The sequence below is a fragment of the Peromyscus leucopus genome, chromosome 5 (genome assembly GCF_004664715.2).
Source record: "Peromyscus leucopus breed LL Stock chromosome 5, UCI_PerLeu_2.1, whole genome shotgun sequence".
NCBI lineage: Eukaryota > Metazoa > Chordata > Mammalia > Rodentia > Cricetidae > Peromyscus > Peromyscus leucopus.
In genome coordinates, this window is record NC_051067.1 from 5,303,864 (window position 1) to 5,325,217 (window position 21,354).

Sequence of the window (21,354 nt, forward strand, 5' to 3'; positions counted from 1 at the left end):
CACTACCTAGAGAAACCTGTCTCAAAACACACACACACACACACACACACACACACACACACACACACACACACACACACAAATGGTTTATTTTATTCGTATGAATGTTTGCCTTAGTGTATGTCTGTGCACACATGTGCATGCCTGGTGCCAATGAAGGCCAGAAGTGGGTGTCAGATCCCCTGGAACTGGACTTACAGATGGTTGACCATGTGGATGCTGGGAACTGAACCGAGGTCCTCTGCAAGAGCAGCCAGTGTTCTTAACTACTGAGCCACCTCTCTGGCCCCAGGGTTCCATTCTTTTGACCAGAAACCAGGAGCTAGCTTCCCCTGAAAACTCCATCTTTTCGTATTGTGCCTGGGAGGTGGAACACAAAGCGGCTGGTGAGGACCGAGGTGCCTGTCTGGCTGCCCAGCACTTCCGCATGTTAATTCCTAAGCTGGTCCCGCTGGCAGAGCCTGCTGGAGTCAGGGTGGAGTGTGGGAGTCACTGTCCCAACAGCCCTGGTGGAGTGGAGCCCCCTAGTGGACACTACACAGCAGCACCCTGGTGCTGGAAGCCGTGCACTTCATGGAAATACGACCAGGACTTGTGAATTCCAGTGGGGAAAAGCAAAACCCTGTGAGAGAAACCATGAAGTAGGACTTTAGACAGCTAAGAAGAATGTTCAAACTGTTCACTTACTGCTTAAGAAGCTAAATGGTGACAGGCTGAAGCCTCTGCTCCCGGACACGCTTACGCTTCTCACTCTAACTTACTTTCCAGACTATAGTGTGGACAGCTCCAGAGGCAAAACTGAGATTTCCTGCTGTGTACAAATAAAATGAAAGTGCTCCCATGCTCACAGATGAATCTGTTCACTGTTTCTTGGGCTGCAGACACGGCTCAGAGGTTAAGAGCCCTGACTGCTCTTGCCGAGGGACCATTCAGCTCCCAGAACCCCCAGCTCCACGGATGCCCTCTTCTGGCCTCCATGAGCATTGCACACATACATGAAGCAAAGCACTCATGAATAATAAATTTTAGAAATAGGATCTAGCTATGTAATCCTGGCTGTCCTGGAACTCACTACGTAGACCAGGCTCACCTCAAACTCACAGAGATCCACCTGTCTTTGTCTCCCCAGGGTAGGAGGGGAAGACTTCAACTTGGGCCTGAGGGGAGCACAGCTCATTCACTAAGACCAAGGACAGAGCATTCAATACACTCTCCCCCTGGACCTTGGGTTTTATTGCCTGGAGTTTTATTGTCCTTGTACCTTTTTAACTGTTACCCTAGTTAGAGTTTCTATTGCTGCAATGAAACACTGTAACTAAAAAGCAACCTGGGGAGGAAGGGGTTTATTTGGCTTACACTTCCACATCACTGTTCAGCACTGAAGGGAGTCAGGGCAGGAACTCAGAGCAGGAACCTGGAGACAGGAGCTGATGCTGACTGAGGCCATGGACAGGCACTGCTCACTGGCTTGATCTCCATCACTTGCTCAGTCTGCTTTCTTATAGAACCCAGGACCTCCAGCCCAGGGATGGCACCACCCACCATGGCTGGGCCCTCCCCCACTGATCACTAAATGAGAAAATGCCTTACAGCTGGATCTCATGGAGGCATTTCCTCAGCGGAGGCTCCTTCCTCTCTGAAGACTCCAGCTTGTGTCAAGTTGACCACAAAACCAGCCAGTCCAACTGTTAATGGAGATGTATAATATGTTCTATCAGAAATACAGTTTAATATCTCATTAAATATATTTGATAAGATATTAATCTTCAATATCTTAAATATGTTTTAAGTTTTATTTACATGTATGCATGCATGTTTTCAGCCTCTGCTCCATTGCTTTGAAACATATATGTGATTCCTCCAGTCAGTGTCCTGGAGGTTCTACCTGAGAAGGTAGTGCTTATAGGTGTGAGAATCAAAGGTGTCAGTAATCTGACTTATTAAATAGACAGAAAGAAATGGTGGCTAATAAGTGATAGATGCCTCTGTTATAAACCCACAGTTCCAACTTAGAGAGAAGCTGGTCATTTTCCACTCACCCACCCACACCCACAATAACCCTTACTTCTGTTCTAAATCCTTGAGTGGGAGGCCTTTGTCTTCCTGGAAATATAAAGACCAAGGAGTGAGTCCATTGGACAGAGCAATCCCAGAACACAAGAGAAAACCCATTTAGGGTTCTCTCTGTGAGTGTGTAAGGCAGCACACACACACACACACACACACACACACACACACACACACACACACACGATCACACGCACTTTTCGTGATCATCGATTTAAACCCACAGTCTGAGTCCTTCAGCAAAGATTTCAGACGCTGCCAGCAGGTGGCAGGCATGGTCAGCATCAAAACGCTGAAGCTCCTCCAGGGAGAAAATCTCAGGATTCTGGAAAGAGCCAGAAAGAAAACGCTGTTGTGTGGACAAACAACTGAGGTTTAGAACGATATGGTCTGCGGAGTGTCACACACAGTTACAAATAAAAACCCCAAGGTCCAGGGGAGAGTTAGTGTGCTGAGGGGGTGCTCTGCCCTTGGTCTCAGGGTTCAGGTTCAGGCCGGTGCTGAAGTTTTCCCCTCAATCCTCTCCTTACTGCATCTTTAAATTAGGGACCCTGATTTTATTCACACGTGTAATCCTAGAGCCTGTTGTTTTCAACTTAAATGTTAAGGAACATGTAAGAATCCATGAATGCAGAATAGTAAAGAGCCCAGAGGGCCCTTAGTGCAACGGCCACTGTTCTGTCCTCTCCCCATTCTTTGTATACCTACGCTGCATTTCCTCCCATTCCGTCACCAGGAATTCCTGAGAGACCCACCAGAGAAGCCACATGTTACAGGCAGATTGCGGCACCCGCTTGGAGTCTTAGTCTCCTTACAAGAATTTAAAGGTGGGAGTGGTAGCACACACCTTTGATCCGGGTACTCAAGAGACAGAAGAATCTCTGTGAGTTCAAGGTCAGCCTGGTCTACATAGCAAGTTCCAGGACAGCCAGGGCCACAAAGAAGGAAGAAGGAAGGAAGGAGGGAGGGAGGAGGGAGAAAGGAGAGAGGGAGAAAGGAAGGAGGGAGGAAGAGGAGGAAGAAGGAAGGAAGGAAGACTATTTAAGAACAGACACACAAGGACAGTTTTATTAGAGTTTAAAATTGAAGCCCTGGGGCATGGAACTTCTACCCAGAAGAGAGAAAGAAGAGGCCGTGCCGCTGAGTTAAACAGGCATGGAGGTGAGCAACATGTTCCTTCCTAAAGAGAAGGAAACTTTAGAGAAATTGTGGCCAGAAAAGAGATGGAGAGGGAAGCGCTTGCCTCGGAACTACTCCAATTTAGGAAGCTCCAGAGTTGGAGCTCATGCCCATGTCCACACTGGGACCAGGAATTCTGGGAAGGAAAGGGATAATCATTTCTCCTATCGCTTGAGCATGGCTTAAAGGTGGAGCTGCCTCCCTGAGGGGTGGTCCCTCAGCTGGGTGATTCACTTGCCCTGCTGAAATGTTAGGTCCACACCCAAGTCCCCTGGTACTGACTCTGCAGTCAGAGCCAAAGGTGGGAAGCTGTCTGTCCTTCCTCAGTGTGCAGCATGTGGATCTTTCTTTCCCATCAGAGCAAAATAAAGCAAAACTCATCTGTTTCCTTACGAGCCCACAATTCCCTGGCAGTTCCCTGAATCAGGTGCCTCATCTGAACCCTGAAGCTGGCCTCCTGCCAATCCTTCCTGGAATCTTCACTGAAGGACATTTGTGTTTGGGCTCTGACTCCGTATCTTTTCACTTTGCTTTTTTCTTAGGACGAAGACTTCGAAGGGCAGGAGACACCAGGAAACGGCACAGTCAGGAGCAGAGTTGTGCAGAGTGGGGAAGGAGGAAACACCAAGCAGGTAGGACAGGTGTGGAGGATGGGGAAGGAACTGTTGCTATGGCGATCCTCTGCCGCCTGTGAAGGAAATGTGGTTAGTGTGTCTAAGGCAGTCAGCTAGGAAGCACACATATCCTAACAACAAGACTTCGCCTTTACAGACAGCCTCAGAGTTCCCCAAAAGGGAAACCAGCCCAAGGCCAAAAGCCCAGGCATAGGCCAGCATGGATGAGCACCCTTGTAGCCCGGCTACTCGGGGGGTGGGGGTGAAGGGGTGGGGGGGTGGCTCGGTTCCATCGAGCCCGAGAGTCCCTTACAGGACTTCAGTTTACACAGCCTTTGTTTATTGTTTTCATTTTACTATTGTTGTTTTGTTTTTAATTTTTTTGGCGGGGAGGGGAGGAGAGGGTCTCAAGTGACCCAAGCTAGCTTCAAGCTCAATATGCCACAGAGGGTGACCTTGAACTCCTGATCCTCGGGCTTCAGCATCCCAAGTATGGGATGACAGGTATGGACACCACATCTGGCAAGGAACTCTGTGTAATTAGATTTAGGTAGAATTTCTTTAGTTGCGGGGGGGGGGGGGGGGGGGGGGGGGGGGAGGGCAGGAAAGTGAGTAGTTACTCATGTAGATCGTCCATTGAAAACTAGTCCTGAGTACCAAAAACTGGGAAAAATTGTTGCAGCAAAATGACGAAAGTTGTCATTTTACCCGAGGGGAGAGTCTTGGTATGTCTTGGAACGTAGCCTATGTTTAGGCAAACAGACTCTTGTGCATGTGGATACTGGGATCACACTCCCTCTTACTTACCACTTTTCTCATTCCATACAGTGTCAATGTCACCAAGTGTCCCCAGCAAACAAGCTAGTCCACATGAAAACCACCACACAGATGCTTACAGCAGCTTTTGTTATTCATAATTGGCAAACCTTGGAAGCAGCCCAGATACCCGTCAGTAAAACTGATCAATGGTGGTTTGTCCAGATAATGCGATGTTTTTCAACACTAGAAACAAATGATGAAGGGCTGAGAAGAACTAGAAGGGCTGTCCATGCATATCACAGTGAGAGAAGCCAGTTTACAATGGGGACACCCCACGACACCCCAGTAACATCATCCTGGTAAAGGAAAAACCATAGAGGAGTGAAGAGATATTGGTTTCCAGGGATTAGGGAGAAGGTGAGGGTGAGCGGCAGGAATTTTAGGGCACTGAAACCATCCTGTACACTACAACAGCGAAGATCCACTGTTAACCATTTATCCATAGATTGAGTGCTCCAGAAATGACCCTTGTATAAGCCAGGGTTCTCTACAGGAAAAAAACTTACAAAATGTGTGTGTGTGTGTATATATATATATATATATATATAAAATGTGTGTGCATGTGGGGGGGTATTAGAGTGGCTTACATGCTGTGGTCCAGCTAGTCCAACAATGGCTAACAATGGAAGGTCCCAGAATCCAGTAGTTGTTCAGTCCATGAGGTTGGAGGTCTCAGCTGGTCTCCACTACACACTGGAATCCTAAAGAAGGAGGCTCTAATGTCAGTGAAGGAACAGACTTGAGAGAGAGAGAGAGAGAGAGAGCAAGCAGGCAAACAGCAAAAGCTTCCTTCTCCCATGTCCTTTACAAAGGCTGCCAGCAGAAGGTGTGGCCAGATTAAATGTGGGTCTTCTCACTTCAAAAGATTTAATTAAGGAAAAACCCTCATAGGTATACCCGCCACTTGAGTCTCCAGATGTAGTCAATTGACAAACGATAATAGACATGACAACCCTGACGGTAAACTATGGGACTGCGTGGTCACCAGTGCAGCAGGTTCATCTGTGGTAACAAATGGACCTCTCTGGTGCGGGCTGTTCGCAGAGGAAAGGACTGTGTGAGGATCTATGGAAGTCTCCATATTTACAGCTTACTTCTCTGTGAAGCTGCAATTGCTCTAAAAAGTCTATTTTTTCGTTGTTTCACACAAGAACAGAGCAAAACTTCCATATTTCATAACTATAAGCAGGAATGCACAGGCTGAGTAGCAGCTGGTTTGGTGGCAACAAGCATTGGGTGAAGTTAAAGGAAGCCACTGGGTAGGTGTGCACACATCTGTACACACAGTGGACCCGTCAGGGAGCGGGTGTGAGCAGATGGTGGCAGGAAGAAACACAAATTCCAGCAGTGATGGGAAGTGGGAGATAACCCGTGATGATGGAGGCTCAGGATAGATTGAACCCGTGATGATGGAGGTTCAGAATAGATTGAACCCACTGTGATGATGGAGGTTCAGGATAGATTGAACCTGTGATGATGGAGGTTCAGGATAGATTGAACCCGTGATGATGGAGGTTCAGGATAGATTGAACCTGTGATGATGGAGGCTCAGGATAGATTGAACCTGTGATGATGGAGGCTCAGGATAGATTGAACCCGTGATTATGGAGACTCAGGATAGATTGAACCTGTGATGATGGAGGCTCAGGATAGATTGAACCCGTGATTATGGAGGCTCAGGATAGATTGAACCCGTGATGATGGAGGTTCAGGATAGATTGAACCCGTGATGATGGAGGTTCGGAATAGATTGAACCTGTGATGATGGAGGTTCAGGATAGATTGAACCCGTGATGATGGAGGTTCAGGATAGATTGAACCCGTGATTATGGAGGCTCAGGATAGATTGAACCTGTGATGATGGAGGTTTGGAATAGATTGAACCTGTGATGATGGAGGCTCAGGATAGATTGAACCCGTGATGATGGAGGTTCGGAATAGATTGAACCCGTGATGATGGAGGCTCAGGATAGATTGAACCCACCGTGATGATGGAGGTTTGGAATAGATTGAACCCACTGTGATGATGGAGGTTCAGGATAAATTTGGTGTCCATGGTAAATTAAACAGAAGTGTCCCATAGGTGGCAAGCAGCTTGGGACACGTTGACAACAGAACATCATAACCATTTAAATCAAATATTTACTAAAGTTGGCCAAGCTAGATGTCAGGTAGGAATAAATGGATAAGGGACTAGAGAGATGGCTCAGCAGTTAAGAGCACTGGGTGCTCTTCTGAGGACCTGGCTGCCACCTCCAGCACCCACAGGGCAGCTCACAACCATCTGTAACTGCAGCCCCATAGGATTGACACCTTCTTTTTTATTTATTTATTTATTTATTTATTTATTTATTTATTTATTTATTTATCTTTTGGTTTTTCGAGACAGGGTTTCTCTGTGTAGTTTTGGTGCCTTTCCTGGATCTCACCCTGTAGACCAGGCTGGCCTCGAACTCACAGAGATCCACCTGGCTCTGCCTCTCACGTGCGCCATTACCGCCTGGCTCTGACACTCTCTTTTGGCCTCTGCGGGCACTACACGTATGTGGTGCATACACTTATGGGCAGAACATTGATACACATAAAATAAACATAGGTAAGTCTGTTTTTAAAAGAGGACATAAATGGCTGACTGCAGCATCTGGAGGTTGGCTGGACTCTTCCTGTGGCCCAGGCCTTCCTAGTTCTTGAGGAGCACTCCAGAGACAAAGCTGACAGGAGGCAGAAGCAGGGAGAGTCCTCGGCGTGCTGTGTGACCTGTGGCGCCTTTCTGGTCACAAGTGTGTCTGGCTCTGTGTTGTAAGTGCAGAGGATAAAGGCCACTCTGTGAGCAGCAGGGAGCAGAAGCATCACATCTGCCAGTGCGCGGCCGGAGCCGATCCACACCTGAACGCTCCCCGGCACCTGAAGACTTATTGTGGGATGGACAGAGGGAGCTATTCTGGGGAAAGGATAGATAGGTCGTGGATATTTGGAGAAAGCTCATACTGTTCCCAGAAAAACTGTTCACGGAAAGTGGCTCAGGTGCATGTTACATTTAAGTCACTAGGGCAAGGGCAATGCCTTCGTGAGTCCTGAGGGGAGTCTCTTAAAGGAGGAGGCAGGTGTTCACATCTGCAAGCCAAGCCTTGGTTTGGTTTCAGTACTCTGGAAATGAGCTGGTTCAGTGTAGAGGGAGAATTACACAGCCTTCGTTGTTAGCTTCCTTTGGCCCTTTCCAAAACCAGAGCTGGTGTCTGGTGTCGAATGATTACAGCAGAAACGAGAACAAGATCAGAAATGCAAACATGTTCGCTTTTAAAAAATGAAAAAGGTGGTGATGGGGGGTGGGTACCAGAGGCTCCTCTGGGAGGGAAGAGGAAGTAAATGTGATCCTGAATTTCTTGTGATTATAAAAGGGAAAAAATGCCCATGCAGTAGATGAGGGGAGCCATTTCCTGTATAATAATTTTAAAAGGATTGTTGAACATTCTTTGTTTGAATGCTGAGCAAAGGAATCCAGAGTCCATGGTGCCCAGATTCTCATTATTCTTTCTCTCCAATGTTTGATCTCCAGGGTGACAGGAAGATCACGATTGAGCAGGAGTCTCTAGGAAACAAAGAAGACGTGGAGGATGATGACCAAGATGAGCATCAAAAAGGGTACCGTTCTTAAGCCAGGGATATCACCACATCTACCCGCTGTGTGTTTTATTCCATGTTTTGTCATTTTGCTTTATTCTCTTCTAAATTAAATTTTACTATGCCTCATTAGAAATTGTCACCACCTCGAGCCTCACCCATCCAGCACAACTTGGAAAAAATTAATGGCTTTTGGGGGTGATAGATGTGGTCAGTTTGAAAAGATGTTGCTCTAGGAACCAGTATTTATTTTTACATTCACCCAGGACAGTCTTCTCATTAAAGGTATAAATTACTAACTAATGGCTCCAATCCCTACATAAAGAGTCAATTCTTCTTCTCCATAGCAATCAATAGCAATTGATTTCTCAAAGCCTACATTAAATCTCAGGGAACTAGTCCGGGGCAATGGCTGGTGGTAAAGGTACCTGCTGCCAAGCCTGGTGCCCTGGCGGCAACCACCAGGTAACCCCCAGGACCTACCTGCTGGAAAGAGAGAACCAGTTGCTGAGCATTGTCAGATTTCCCCATCTGTTCTGTGCACACAGGTGTCCAAATACACACATGAAACAAAGAAACACAGTGACAAAAATTAAACTGTTGCCTTTCTTATCTTGTAGCCTTGCATTGGTTCAAGTTTTTATAATCTCCTAAGACAGGAGAGACATCGGGTGTGACCTTGAATTTGCCCTTACCATCCCTCTTGCCTGCTCTCCAATGCTAGGGTTATGGGTGTGAGCCACCGTACCTGGTTGAGGCAGTATTATTATCTTGGTTTTGGGTTAGCATAATGAAACTTGAAGAAGTGACCTACCCAAGGTCAGTCCACTTGAGAGCAAACAGTCCAGAACTTCAGGCTGATACTGCGTCATATTACATGGGTCCATTTTCTAAATTCCTATGTAAAATTTTGTATAAATTGCTAAAGAACTTTTTAAAGATTTCTCTATTTTTAGTGTATGTGTGTTTTACCTGCATGTACTATGTATGTACCTGGTGCCAGTGGAGGCCAGAAGAGGCCATTGGATCCCCTGGATCTGGCACTATAGATGGTTGTGAGCCACTGTTTGGGTGCTGGGAATCCCCAGGTCCTCCTCAGGAGTAGTGTGCACTCCTCACCACAGCGCATCTCCAGCTCCAGAAGAACTGTTATTCTTATGCCTCAGAATAATGTGTCTCACACCACTTAGAATTGAGGCTGAGAGATCTTGATATATGTACACTGTCAAGGACATTTGTCAAGTTTCATCCTTCATTTACTTCATGAAGCTCTGATCCAGGGGCCTGCAAAAGTCTCTTGAGGAGTCACGTGTCCTCGGGTTTCACCAGTTTTCACGGCACTGAAGCAATCACCAGTGGGTTGAGAATTTCATCCTAGACAGCCGAATGAAGCTGGTGTCTACGCCAGTGACTTTGCTTCACAGGGTCGATGGCTGCAATGAATTACACACATTCTCTGCTTTTAAAAGATCTGGTAAAGTCAATGTGCAGCGGACAGAGGGTCTATTTAAAGTGGCTCTGTACTGTTGCTACTTTAAAAACAAACAAAACACTATCTCCTCCACTGAGGGGATAACGCATTATTGGCTTTTCCTGAACTAGACCCCGAAACTTCAATTCACCTAACATCTTCTAGAGTGGTATTTCGGAATCTCAGCATACGTTTTCACATACACTCCTAACCATGAACATTTCCCACAGTGATAGTGTCATTGTGTGTCTTCTAGTCAGAAGCCCTGCCCTTCCTTTGGTTAATTGGTTGTATACCTGGTGGTATATAACAGTTATCCATCCCCATTCTGTTCTCTCCCTCAGAGCTTGGCACACTCATTCAGTCGTTAATCCACCTTATGGCCAGTGTCTGTCAAAGACAAATGTTCCATTTCATCTTTGAGACATGGCTTCAGAAACCTGTTTTTTTTTTTTTTTTTTGGTTTTTCGAGACAGGGTTTCTCTGTGTACCTTTGCGCCTTTCCTGGAACTCATTTGGTAGCCCAGGCTGGCCTCAAACTCACGGAGATCCGCCTGCCTCTGCCTCCCGAGTGCTGGGATTAAAGGCGTGCGCCACCACCGCCCGGCCAGAAACCTGTTTGTGTTGTTTACAAAGCCTAGCCCAGGCTTCAAATGCCAGATATCTTGTGTTTGGGTGTTTACTCTGTGGGTCTTTTGCTTTTATGTTGCAGGTGTTTGGAAAGAAAGTATGATATGATTTGTGAGATTTGTAGAAAGCACAGAATCATTCTTCGGCGCATCATTGGGGGCATTTTATTGACTGGTAAATACCAAAGAGCTGTGGGAATGTTGTTGTCTTTTCTTGGGATCTTTTAAGTGTTAGCTTTCTGTGTAAAGAAAGAAATCACTCCTTCTGCTGGACCTCACAGACTTATCCAGAGAAGTGGTGAAGTCGATCGACAAGCCCCAGGAGGGAGTGCCTACACAGATCGATTGCCTGCCTTGTTCATGAAGGCAGCCAGAAATTTTGTTTTTGAGTCTCCTACTGTCTTAGTCCATTTTCTTTGCTGTAATTGAATACTGTAGGCTCAATCACAGAGTTCTTCAGGTTCTGGAACACAGTCCGGGATTATGGTGCCAGCACTGGTGAGGGCCTTCTATTCCATTGTAACATGGAGGGGGCCTTGCAGCATGGGATAACACATATTGACCCATGTCTCTATTGCTCTTTTTAAAGCCACTAGTAACATCATGGAGGCTCCACCCTTAGGATCCATCCAATTCCAATTACCTCCTCAAAGCCCCACCTCTGCTACTATCACTATATTAATGTGGGGATCAAGTTTCCAACACACAGACTTTGGGGAGATACATTCAAACCATAGTACTACCTTATTCCTGGGACTCACAGAGCCCTTGTTATTGTGACATGCTTTTGAGGAAGTGCATTGGCTAATGCAAATCCAGAATACCTGGGCAACTGGCAGACTTTGCAATGAACACCAGGTTAAACAAGAACAAAAAGTAATTGTAGGAGTGAATACAAAGTAAGACCCAGGGCATTTATCCTACAGGCACATGAGAATGTACCCTGATTTTTGTCTTCCCAAAACAAAAGTCTTCAAAGCTCATTGTAAAAAAAACTTTGTCTATAAAATGTGAACCTTCACACTAAGCCCATAGGCATTTGTAAAGAATGCTACACCTCCAAAGCCAAGAGTTGTGTTGGTGTTCAAACAGCTGGAACAGGAATAGCAAAGGTTAGCCATCTTCCCTCTGGCAGGGCAGAGAGCCTTTTTAGGTCTGGCCATATTGGACCTTCAGCCGCAGATAATATGTGAGTAGAAAGGCACAGCTGTGGAGCAATACTGCTTGATTGGAGGGTACAAGTACACACAGCAAATGCCACTGATCTTGCCACCTCCCTAGGAGCAAGTCAGACTTAACCTGTGGGCCGTTGTTTGCTGACTTTTTAGGATAAGAAACTTTATTTTATTTTTTTGAGGCAAGGTCTCACTGTATAACCCTTGGAGTCCTGGAACTTATTATGTAGACCAGGCTGGCCTTGCACTCAGAGAGATCCACCTATCTCTGTCTCCCAAGTGCTGGGATTAAAGGTGTGCATTACCACACCTGGTATTCTTATCCTGTAACCTGTTCTTTAAATGCAGCAGTAGTGACTAAGTGTCAGGATTCAAAAACTAAGAAGGTGCTGTAAGAGGAAAACAAAAACAAAAACAGCGTCCTTTCTCCAACATGGTGAAATCCTAGGGACTTGCTTGAAAGAAAAGCAAAGGTCTCAGCTAAAAAGTCTGTATCCACACTAAAGCACGCTGTATTCAGTAGATACTTAAGCCTCCCCTTGCTCAGGGGAAGGACCCAGGTGGGAAGCCCAGGATCACTGGTTTGGTAAACTCACCGTCTGGATTTGCCTCCTGGACAGGTTTCCTGGCTTTGTTGATTGCAGCCTGTGTACTGAACTTCCACAGAGCCCTTCCTCTTTTTGTTATCACCGTGGTTACCATCTTCTTTGTTATCTGGGATCATCTGATGGCCAAATATGAGCAGCGAATTGAAGAGTTCTTGTCTCCAGGCAGAAGGCTTCTCGACAGACATTGGTTCTGGTTGAAATGGTAAATACCACTTTTTCTCCTACTGCAGTGGAGGTATGTTGGCTCTCTCCAATACTCTTCCAAAAACATGTTCTAAAATTCTATCCTCATTTATGGGATATTGATGCTAGAAATAACTGATGCTAGGCAATCAGTTACAGCAAGCAAGAAATTTGACAAGCAAGAAATGAAGACCAGGCTGAGATAATGGATTATGGGGAAGTTATTCAAGTGTGCTACCAAGCCCCTTGGTTCAATGGTAAATGTCCAAAGACAATCTGCTTATCTTCATGTCTGTATTAGAGAGACACCTAGGTATCTACATATTAAGAATTAGCCAAGAACATAGGACAATGCAATGTTCTAGTCACACAGGGATGGCGTGAGCTCTCTTTCCACCTTGTCAGTAGAATGAGATCATGATCAATCAGTAATGTCTGTCTTGCCCCAGGTCAGAGAACAGCTGCACAATGCCGTCTGGTTTCAGTGCTGATTTTAGATTGGTTTATAAGTACAAAACAGTAAAGACTGATGACAATGTGAGCTTGCATTTTTTTCTAACCTTTTCCCTTTTGTATAATTATGCATAATATTGTTAAATTCTTCTACAAAATAGAAATCATAGATTAGATTCAATCTTGAATATGCTTTATTCCACTTATTATTTATTATTATTATTAGTTTATTTACCCATAGTTTTCAAACAGGAAATGAAGACCAAGATGAGATGATAACTTGGGGTTTTGTGTGTGTGCGTGTGTGTGTGTGTGTGTGTGTGTGTGTTTTCAATGCACAATGAAGATACACAGTATTTTTATATATTAAGTTGGACCAACTGGTATCCCATTATTTGCATTTGTTTATTGGATATTGAATTCAGTAATTTTTAGATTAGGATTTCAATTCCTCTCATTTATTTCTATGTCTTTTGCTTCTTAAAAACTAGATCTTGCTGGGCAGTGTTGGCATACACCTTTAATCCCAGCAGAGGCAGGCAGATCTCTGAGTTCAAGGCCAGCCTGATCTACAAAGTGAGTTCCAGGACAGTCATATCTACACAGGGAAACCCTGTATCAAAAAAATCAAAAGCAAACAAAAAAACCTAGATCTCTAAAATCCACTTGATGCTGAAGGTCTAGCACACAAGTTTCTGTGTCAGCTATGTACTAAAATTATGACATTTTTATTTCCCCCATCCCATTTTTTTTAGTGGGAAATATCTATCTTCTATGTTGTACCAAAATGTAAAGATTTCAGTTTGAGATGTTCCTTCCATCCCTGGCTAGAGAAGACTCAGGCAAACCCCCATCTTTTCCCTCTCCCCATGTCCTGATTCTAGGCTTGCCTCACAGCCAGTGCCAAGATGAGGACATGGATAGCTCTGACTTAGGGAGGGGCTTCCTGCTCTAGGAATGGGGCTGGCTCCTCGGGACCTAACTCCCCCTTAAAGGGACCCACATTTCACAATGACCCCCAGGGCTTTTCTTTGACTTTTTGCCATGGGATCTCCTCTCCTTAGAGATGGCCCTGCTGGACAGTTCACAGGGCTGGTTCTCTCCCCTCCTTAGAGATGGCCCTGCTGGGCAGTTCACAGGGCTGGTTCTCTCCCCTCCTTAGAGATGGCCCTGCTGGGCAGTTCACAGGGCTGGTTCTCTCCATTTAGAACCCCGTGGGCCACCCTGGACACTTCACCCACCTTCATCTAGTTCACCAGGACAGTGCATTCGCCATACACTCCTCATTGCCTTCAGAGTCATGAGTCACCTGTCATGTCCACCAGACTCTCATGAGGGAAGACAGGATGCACAGTCTGATTGAGCTCTGCCGAGGTCCCCCAAATACAGAAAACATGTTCTCTCATGAAGGAAGGAAGGCAATACCCATCCCAAAAAGGACAGAGGGAGACTAACATGTCTCTCAAAGACCTTTAAACAGAGACCAGACACTCCTGTACAAACAGCCATTCTCCTCTCTGATGCTCATCTTTGAACTTATGAGGGTCTGCGCTGGAAGGTAAGAGGGGCGCATGTGACTATAGCCACAGCGGACTGAAAGCACAGCTTCCGGTCTGGAGTGTGTTATCTCACCGTCAGTTTTCATTTGTTAGTGTAAGCCTCCTCATGTTGCTCAAGTTGTCACAATAAAGGACAGCAGCTCCTTCCTTCCATTCTCGCAGGGTGATGTGGAGCTCATTGATCCTGGCGGTTATTTTCTGGTTGATCCTCGACACTGCCAAATTGGGCAAACAGCATCTGGTATCCTTTGGTGGACTCATAATGTACATTGTGCTGTTATTTCTATTTTCCAAACATCCAACCAGAGTAAGTACAAACTGGTCATGGGAAGAGGGGATGCATGAGACTCCAAAATAATGAATGGGAAAGAACCTAACTATGAACATCCCCCCCCCCCATGTGAGTCCTTAAGGTGGCAAGGGTGCTTGTCTGACTGTTTTATTTCTAGTAATTTCCAGTTATACAAGTAAAATACTCCTTATGTCCACTCAGGTTCCTTTCCTGTCAAACACACAGGAAAACTCATGCCCTTTGACCCATTTTATACTCAGTCCTGTACTTTTTAGTTTTGAGATGGGAACTTGTATATCCCAGGCTAGCCTCAAACTCTCTCTCTTTTTTTTTTTTTTTTTTTTTTTGGTTTTTCGAGACGCCTCAAACTCTCTTAAGGATGACCTTGAACTTCTGATCCTCCTGCTTCCTCAGTATTGGAATTCAAAGCAGGTGCCATAATGCCCAGTTTATAGGGGACTGGGGATTGAACCTAAGGCTTTGCGCATGCTAACTAAGTCTTCCAGCAACTGAGCTATGTCTCTCATAAAATTCAATCCTGTATTTTATGAAAATTCTGTTTATGATTTGGGCTTTTTCATTCTCAAAATTTGTCCTGATACACTCTTCCCCTGTTGTATCCAATTCTCACTCCTCTTCCATATATATATATATATATATATCAGCCTTCAGCCCATGAAATGGGTATGAATTCTGGGACTAAAATCTTTTGCCTGCAAATCACGACGACAAGCTGTAGAAGTCCTTTCTGGCTAAAAGGATGACCCACGGAAAAAACATTAATCAGAGAACAAGTTGACCTAATACAAGGAAAATTATTTGCCCTGCTCAAATGAATATCTCCATTCTCTGTGCCATCAATCCCAAGTTTTTAGGTCACTCGTTTCTGCTACGAGATAAATGTATATGACAGTCCATTTCCTCTGTCATCCTAGGTCTGCATTAGAGGTCATTGCTTCCTTTATTATGGAACAAGAGTCCCTTACTCGGGTCAAATTTCATCTAATTCACTTATAAATTGTCAGATAAACAAGCTTTGAACACAGAAAAATCAATTTCTACCTTTCCATTTTCCAAATGGAGAAATAGTTGTACATGTAACATTTACAATTTGACCAGGTGTCTCAGAGACGATTCTCTGTGCCCAAGTCATTTATCAGGACTTCATAATTACATACTTTTTCAGATTTTGCACCAAGGTTTATAAAGAGTGGATACAGCCCTGATATATATTACAGAATGTCTCTATCTAAATATTCTCTGAGGTCTCTCTTTGTAGTGAGTGGTGGGTGAATGCAGACTTGCAGCTGCCCATGGTGCTAAGAATGAGTGATGGCTGAGTACCCAGCTCTAAATAAGACCTCTATAACATCCCTCTGAGGCTCAGAGAACACTGTGGAAAAGGGTGCAAGAAGAATGGATGATCCAGAGAAAGACAGAAGGGCTTTGAAATGCCATCCTGGACACAACACAACCACTGCATTGAATTTACTTCTGTGGGGCCTGTCTTAGTTTCATTTCTTGTTGCTTTGACAAGTACCCCAACAAAATCAACTTCAGAAAGAAAAGGTTTATTTTGTTCACAATTCCAGGTTATAATCCATCACTGTGGGAAAATTAAAGTGGCTGGAACTTCATGAAGCAGCTAGTCATATTATTCACAGTCAAGAGCAGAGAGCAATAAATCAATGCATTCATGCCTGAGCTCAGCTCCCTTCTCCATCCTTACTCAGAAGAGACTGTGTATGGAATGGTGCCATCCACAGTAGGCATATCTTCCCACTTCAATTAATATAATAAAGATAATCCCTAATAAATACAGCAATAGGTCAACCTAATCTGAACAATCCTTCATTGAGACTCTTCCCAGATAGTTCTATGTGTGTCATATTTATGATTAAAATCATTAGTCCCATTGCTATAGGCTATTGATAAATTCTGGGAGAGGTGAGGTCATTGTCTTCAGTTGTGCCACCCACTGCTGAACCCACCAGACCCCATGGATTGCTCCAAATTCATGGTCACACAGACAACCCTGTTTAAACTGAGTGAGTTATGAAACAAAGCAAATAGGAATGTGAGAAAGAGATTTGTAAGGATGAGCAGGATAGACAGGGCTGGGAGAGAGACAGGCAAGGCTAGGGAGTGAGAGTAATCGGCGTGATTATATACATGTATGAAATTGTCAAAGAGCAAAATTTAGTCAATTGGAAAACAATTCTCTGCTCCTGGCTGCTTGGCCTCCCCAGCCACATGTCACACATGAGAATGTTCCTAAGGGAACAGTGGCCTCTTGGACATCTATGTTGAGGTCACCATTAACTTCCTAATAAGATAACTACGACCAAAATGTGTCTGCTGCCATTTCTGAAAGCTCTGTATGCCCAATTTTGGTTGTTCATATAAGCCTCATCACAATGTTGAAGTTAGCATGATATTTAACGGTCTCCATCTTTCTCCACAGGTTTACTGGAGGCCTGTCTTTTGGGGAATTGGATTACAGTTTCTTCTTGGGCTCTTAATTCTAAGGACTAAGCCTGGATTTATTACTTTTGATTTCCTGGGAAAACAAGTTCAGGTGAGCAGTTCAAAAGAGAGCTGAGTGATCTGGAACAGGAGGTCAGGAGTTCAAAACCAGCCTTTGCTACAAGGCAAGTGAGAAGCCAACCTGAGCCTCATGAGACTTTGTCAAAAAAAAAAAAAAAAACAATCAAACAAAAAACACTTGTACTTGTGCTTTTAACGTTTGGGAAGTGTGGCCCTCAGGACTATTTTAAGTAGGTAATTCATCTGTAATATTGTGCCCTAATTACAATTCCATAACACAGGTTAGGCTGCTGCTTGTATCACACGTTCACCTGTGTAGTTGATTGAGCCTGCTGCTGCCTCCTCCTGTGTCATCCATTGACCACACCCTGATCCCTACCGCCCCATCATCCCCCAAGGGGTGCCAAACTTCTGAGACAGTTCCCCAAAATAGAGAAAGAGCCTTTCTCTGCATCCAGTGGTAACTAGAGTCCCCCTGGTACAGCACCCATGGCTTATTGGAGCTGATGACCACAGTCCATGCAAGTCAGACTAAGTGTCAGAAATGGCAGGAAGTCTACATGTAGGGATGATTCAAAAGAAGGAATTCATAGCACGCACTAGAGCATCAATGCTGAGAATATTGACTTCCCAAGTCTGCTTAATGAGTGTGCTGGCCCATCCATCCTCTGCAGGGCCTCAGGTTCGTCTGTGGCTCGTAGTACTGGTTCATGGTTTGTAATGACTTCACTCTCTCTTGGACTCAGACTTTCCTGGGGTACACTGATACTGGAGCTATGTTTGTCTTCGGTGAGAAGTATACAGACCACTTCTTCGCATTTAAGGTAACTCCAGACACCTTTTCTCTGCCTGTTTATTAAAATAAAAAGAACACTAATGCTGAGACAAAATGTGTTTTTAGGGGTATTATTAATAGATTTTTCTAACTTAGGTCTTGCACAAATTTTTTGGGCATCTTCTTTTTTTAAGATTTATTTTATTTATTACATATACAGCATTCTGTCTGCTTGCAGGCCAGAAGAGGGCACCAAATCTCTTTTGGTTGTGATGGCTGTGAGCCATCATGTGGTGCTGGGAATTGAACTCAGGACCTCTGGAAGAACAGTCCAGTCAATGCTCTTAACCTCTGAGCCATCTCTCCAGCCCCTTTTCTGGCATCTTGCCTCTGGCCAATTAGCTATGGATTGTGGGGGAAGGGCGAGGTAGGGCAGGGTCCGAGAAGGGAGCCATTACTTCTGTTATGGGCATCCCATTTTAATTACTTCATCTCATCTTTTTTCTTTATTTATTTTATTTAGTGGGTATGAGTGTTTTGTTTGTATGTATGTATGCTTAGTAGGAAACTCGTGGTACTTTTTGCATTGACCAGTGGCCACGTCTGTGCCCCATCCCACCCACAGGTCCTGCCAATCGTGGTTTTCTTCAGCACCGTGATGTCTGTGCTCTACTATGTGGGGCTGATGCAATGGATCATCAGAAAGGTACTGGGGTGCAGGGCTGTTGAAAATGACCTCTCTCTCTTGAACTCAGACTTTGCTGGGGTACACTTGGCTGATGTAGAGTTAGTTCAGTCAAAGTCCTAACACATGTTATTCGGGCATTTACATATATCCCATTCTTTCTACAAAGACTCTCCTCTACCACCTTCTAAGTTCTTAAGTCCCAGCCCATAATCCTTCATGTGTCCATATCAAGAATTTTACCTCAGGAACCTTCAAAGGGACTTTGACTTGCAACTCACTGGATATCTCCATGAATCCATAAAAGTTACTTCTGCAGCGAGGGGACAGAGGGCAGATGCCTGCCAGGGAAGCAGCATTACTTCTCCTTGTCATAGTCAGGGCTTCCCACTGGGCTACCAGAGGTCCTCCAGGCCTTGCAGATGGTACAGAAATAGAAACAAAAAGAAGTTGCTTTTGCTCTGGAAAGAGTTTTATAAGCATAGAATTCTTTTAAGCAAGTTAGTCGTATTCTTGTGCCCCAACAATTGAGTCCTCATCTTTATCAGCACACAAGGGAGCTAGAGAGGGAGCACAGTTGATAAAAACACTTTCTGCTCTGCCTGAGTTCAGCTCCCATCACTCACAACCAGGGCTCACAATCAGCTCCACTGACCTCCTCTTCTGGCCTCTGTAGGCATCTGCACACATGTGGCCTACAGCCACACAAAACATACACACACATAAATAAAAGGTAAAGGAGTGTCAGGTGGAGCAAAATGCTGGCCTCATGCCTAGAAAGCAAAATAGAGGGAGAACGACTGAATCCCCAGATCTCTCCAAGGGTGCCTTCCAACAGCTTCTGGCCTCCCCTTAGGTCCCACCCCTTAAAAGCCACCACTTCCTAATAACACTGTGGCTGTGTACCAGACATTTCATGTGTAGACATTTGGAGGCCTCTCTAGATCTAACTATCTTATGAAGCCATCACAAAAGAGGAACCCCAAAAATGTGCTCATTTGAATTAAGAAGGGAAAACATCTTCAGCCACACCCATCTTAGTATTTCCTGTGGGCTGGCCTTGAGTACCTGCCCCGAGCCTTTGTCCCCTCTTCTGCAATAGAGGGAACGACAGCATCCGCTCCAAGGAGCCAGGAATAGATGGGTTACTCAGGTCTGCTGCTTATAGTCATTCCTGGACCACAGAAAAAGTTTCTGTCAATGGTAGCAATTATTTATTCATTACTTTTACTTGATCTACAGAAACCCATTTCTATAGTGATCAAAACTAGATACAGTAGTGCAGATTTAGAGTGGGAAGGCGTGGTTGATTGGCTCTGTGGCTGGAGGAGTTCCACACGTTTAGCCCATCACTAACCCACCATTAGTCGTTAAAGAGCCCAGTGACTTTAACGCAGATTCAATTTTTAGCCGACTGTTAAGTCTTTGCTATATAAATAGTTCTTTGCTAACTTTGTCCTTTTCTTCTTTTTAGGTTGGATGGTTAATGCTTGTCACTATGGGGTCATCTCCCATTGAGTCTGTAGTTGCTGCTGGCAACATATTTGTTGGGCAGGTAAGTTGTAATAACAAAAACTAAGCAAAGCAAAGCAGTTACTGATAGGGATGCTCTCTTTCCAAAGCAGATAAAGATGCCCATGGATGCATCACCTCTTTATCGTAGAGTGAAGAGTATAAAATAAGAAATCCTTAGTATCGTGTGTGTGTGTGTGTGTGTGTGTGTGTGTGTGTGTGTGTGTGTGTGTGTAGAAAGAGGAAGGGATATGGAAGCTCAGAGAGACAACACCATTATTTTTATCAAATCATAGGGCTTCTCGTGTACACATTCTCCACAAATCTTTTATCCATTGAGGCCTTTGGTCAAGTCTGCAGAGGGTAGTAGCTGTTCACCTCAGATGGATTTCACTGTCTGAGCTGTAGATAGTAAATAGGGACCCTCAGGTCCTTCCTACAATGCTTGTGGCAGTGAAGAGGACAGAGAAAAGCTGCCACCAACAGTCTTATTGACACGTAAATCAGCCTCATCCATGACACGTTCAGCCATCCACCATTGCTGAGCCTGCAGAAAATGCTTTCAGGGTTTTTTCTTCTCATCAAAGATAAACTTTTTTTGTTTGTTTGTTTTTGTTTTTGTTTTTCGAGACAGGGATTCTCTGTGTAGCTTTGCGCCTTTCCTGGAACTCGCTTTGGAGACCAGGCTGGCCTCGAAATCACAGAGTTCCGCCTGGCTCTGCCTCCTGAGTGCTGGGATTAAAGGCATGCACCACCACCGCCCGGCCCAAAGATAAACTTTAAGGCTATGATTCTCACTTTCCTAATCCATCAGATGAATAAATACCCCTTTGCCTGAAGCTCATTAAAACAAAGAACTGTAATCCTTCAACACTGGAGCAACCATAAGGAATGGAGAGATTAGGAATGCCACTGAGCTGCACCGCTCCAGATACATAGCTTCAGGGAAAATGAAATCCCACAATGCTGCCAGCAACACTGCCCAAAGAAAGTGGACTTGAAGCAAAAACCATGCCAGAGAAAATACATAGTCCCAAATCCCAGGCTTGCAACTGCTCAAGGCAGGCTGAGCCTTCTGGGTAAGGCTGGCTCACCAGCCTGAAGCCGTCTTTAGTGTGTGTGGTGGTAAAATGCTTCCTTCCCTGGGAGCTGCAATTATAATAAT

At 44.8% G+C, this 21,354-nt stretch overlaps 1 protein-coding gene across 1 annotated transcript in view; it reads left to right on the forward strand.

The window, feature by feature from the left end:
- Positions 1–21,354, forward strand: part of Slc28a3 (solute carrier family 28 member 3) — a 56,069-nt gene that overhangs the window by 17,999 nt on the left and 16,716 nt on the right. Inside the window, exons 2-10 of the mRNA XM_028863845.2 lie at positions 3,789–3,878; positions 8,236–8,321; positions 10,484–10,575; positions 12,196–12,385; positions 14,541–14,685; positions 17,135–17,248; positions 17,964–18,041; positions 18,618–18,698; positions 20,152–20,232. Coding sequence (XP_028719678.1) covers positions 3,789–3,878; positions 8,236–8,321; positions 10,484–10,575; positions 12,196–12,385; positions 14,541–14,685; positions 17,135–17,248; positions 17,964–18,041; positions 18,618–18,698; positions 20,152–20,232 — 957 coding nt within the window. The remainder of the gene's footprint in view (positions 1–3,788; positions 3,879–8,235; positions 8,322–10,483; positions 10,576–12,195; positions 12,386–14,540; positions 14,686–17,134; positions 17,249–17,963; positions 18,042–18,617; positions 18,699–20,151; positions 20,233–21,354) is intronic.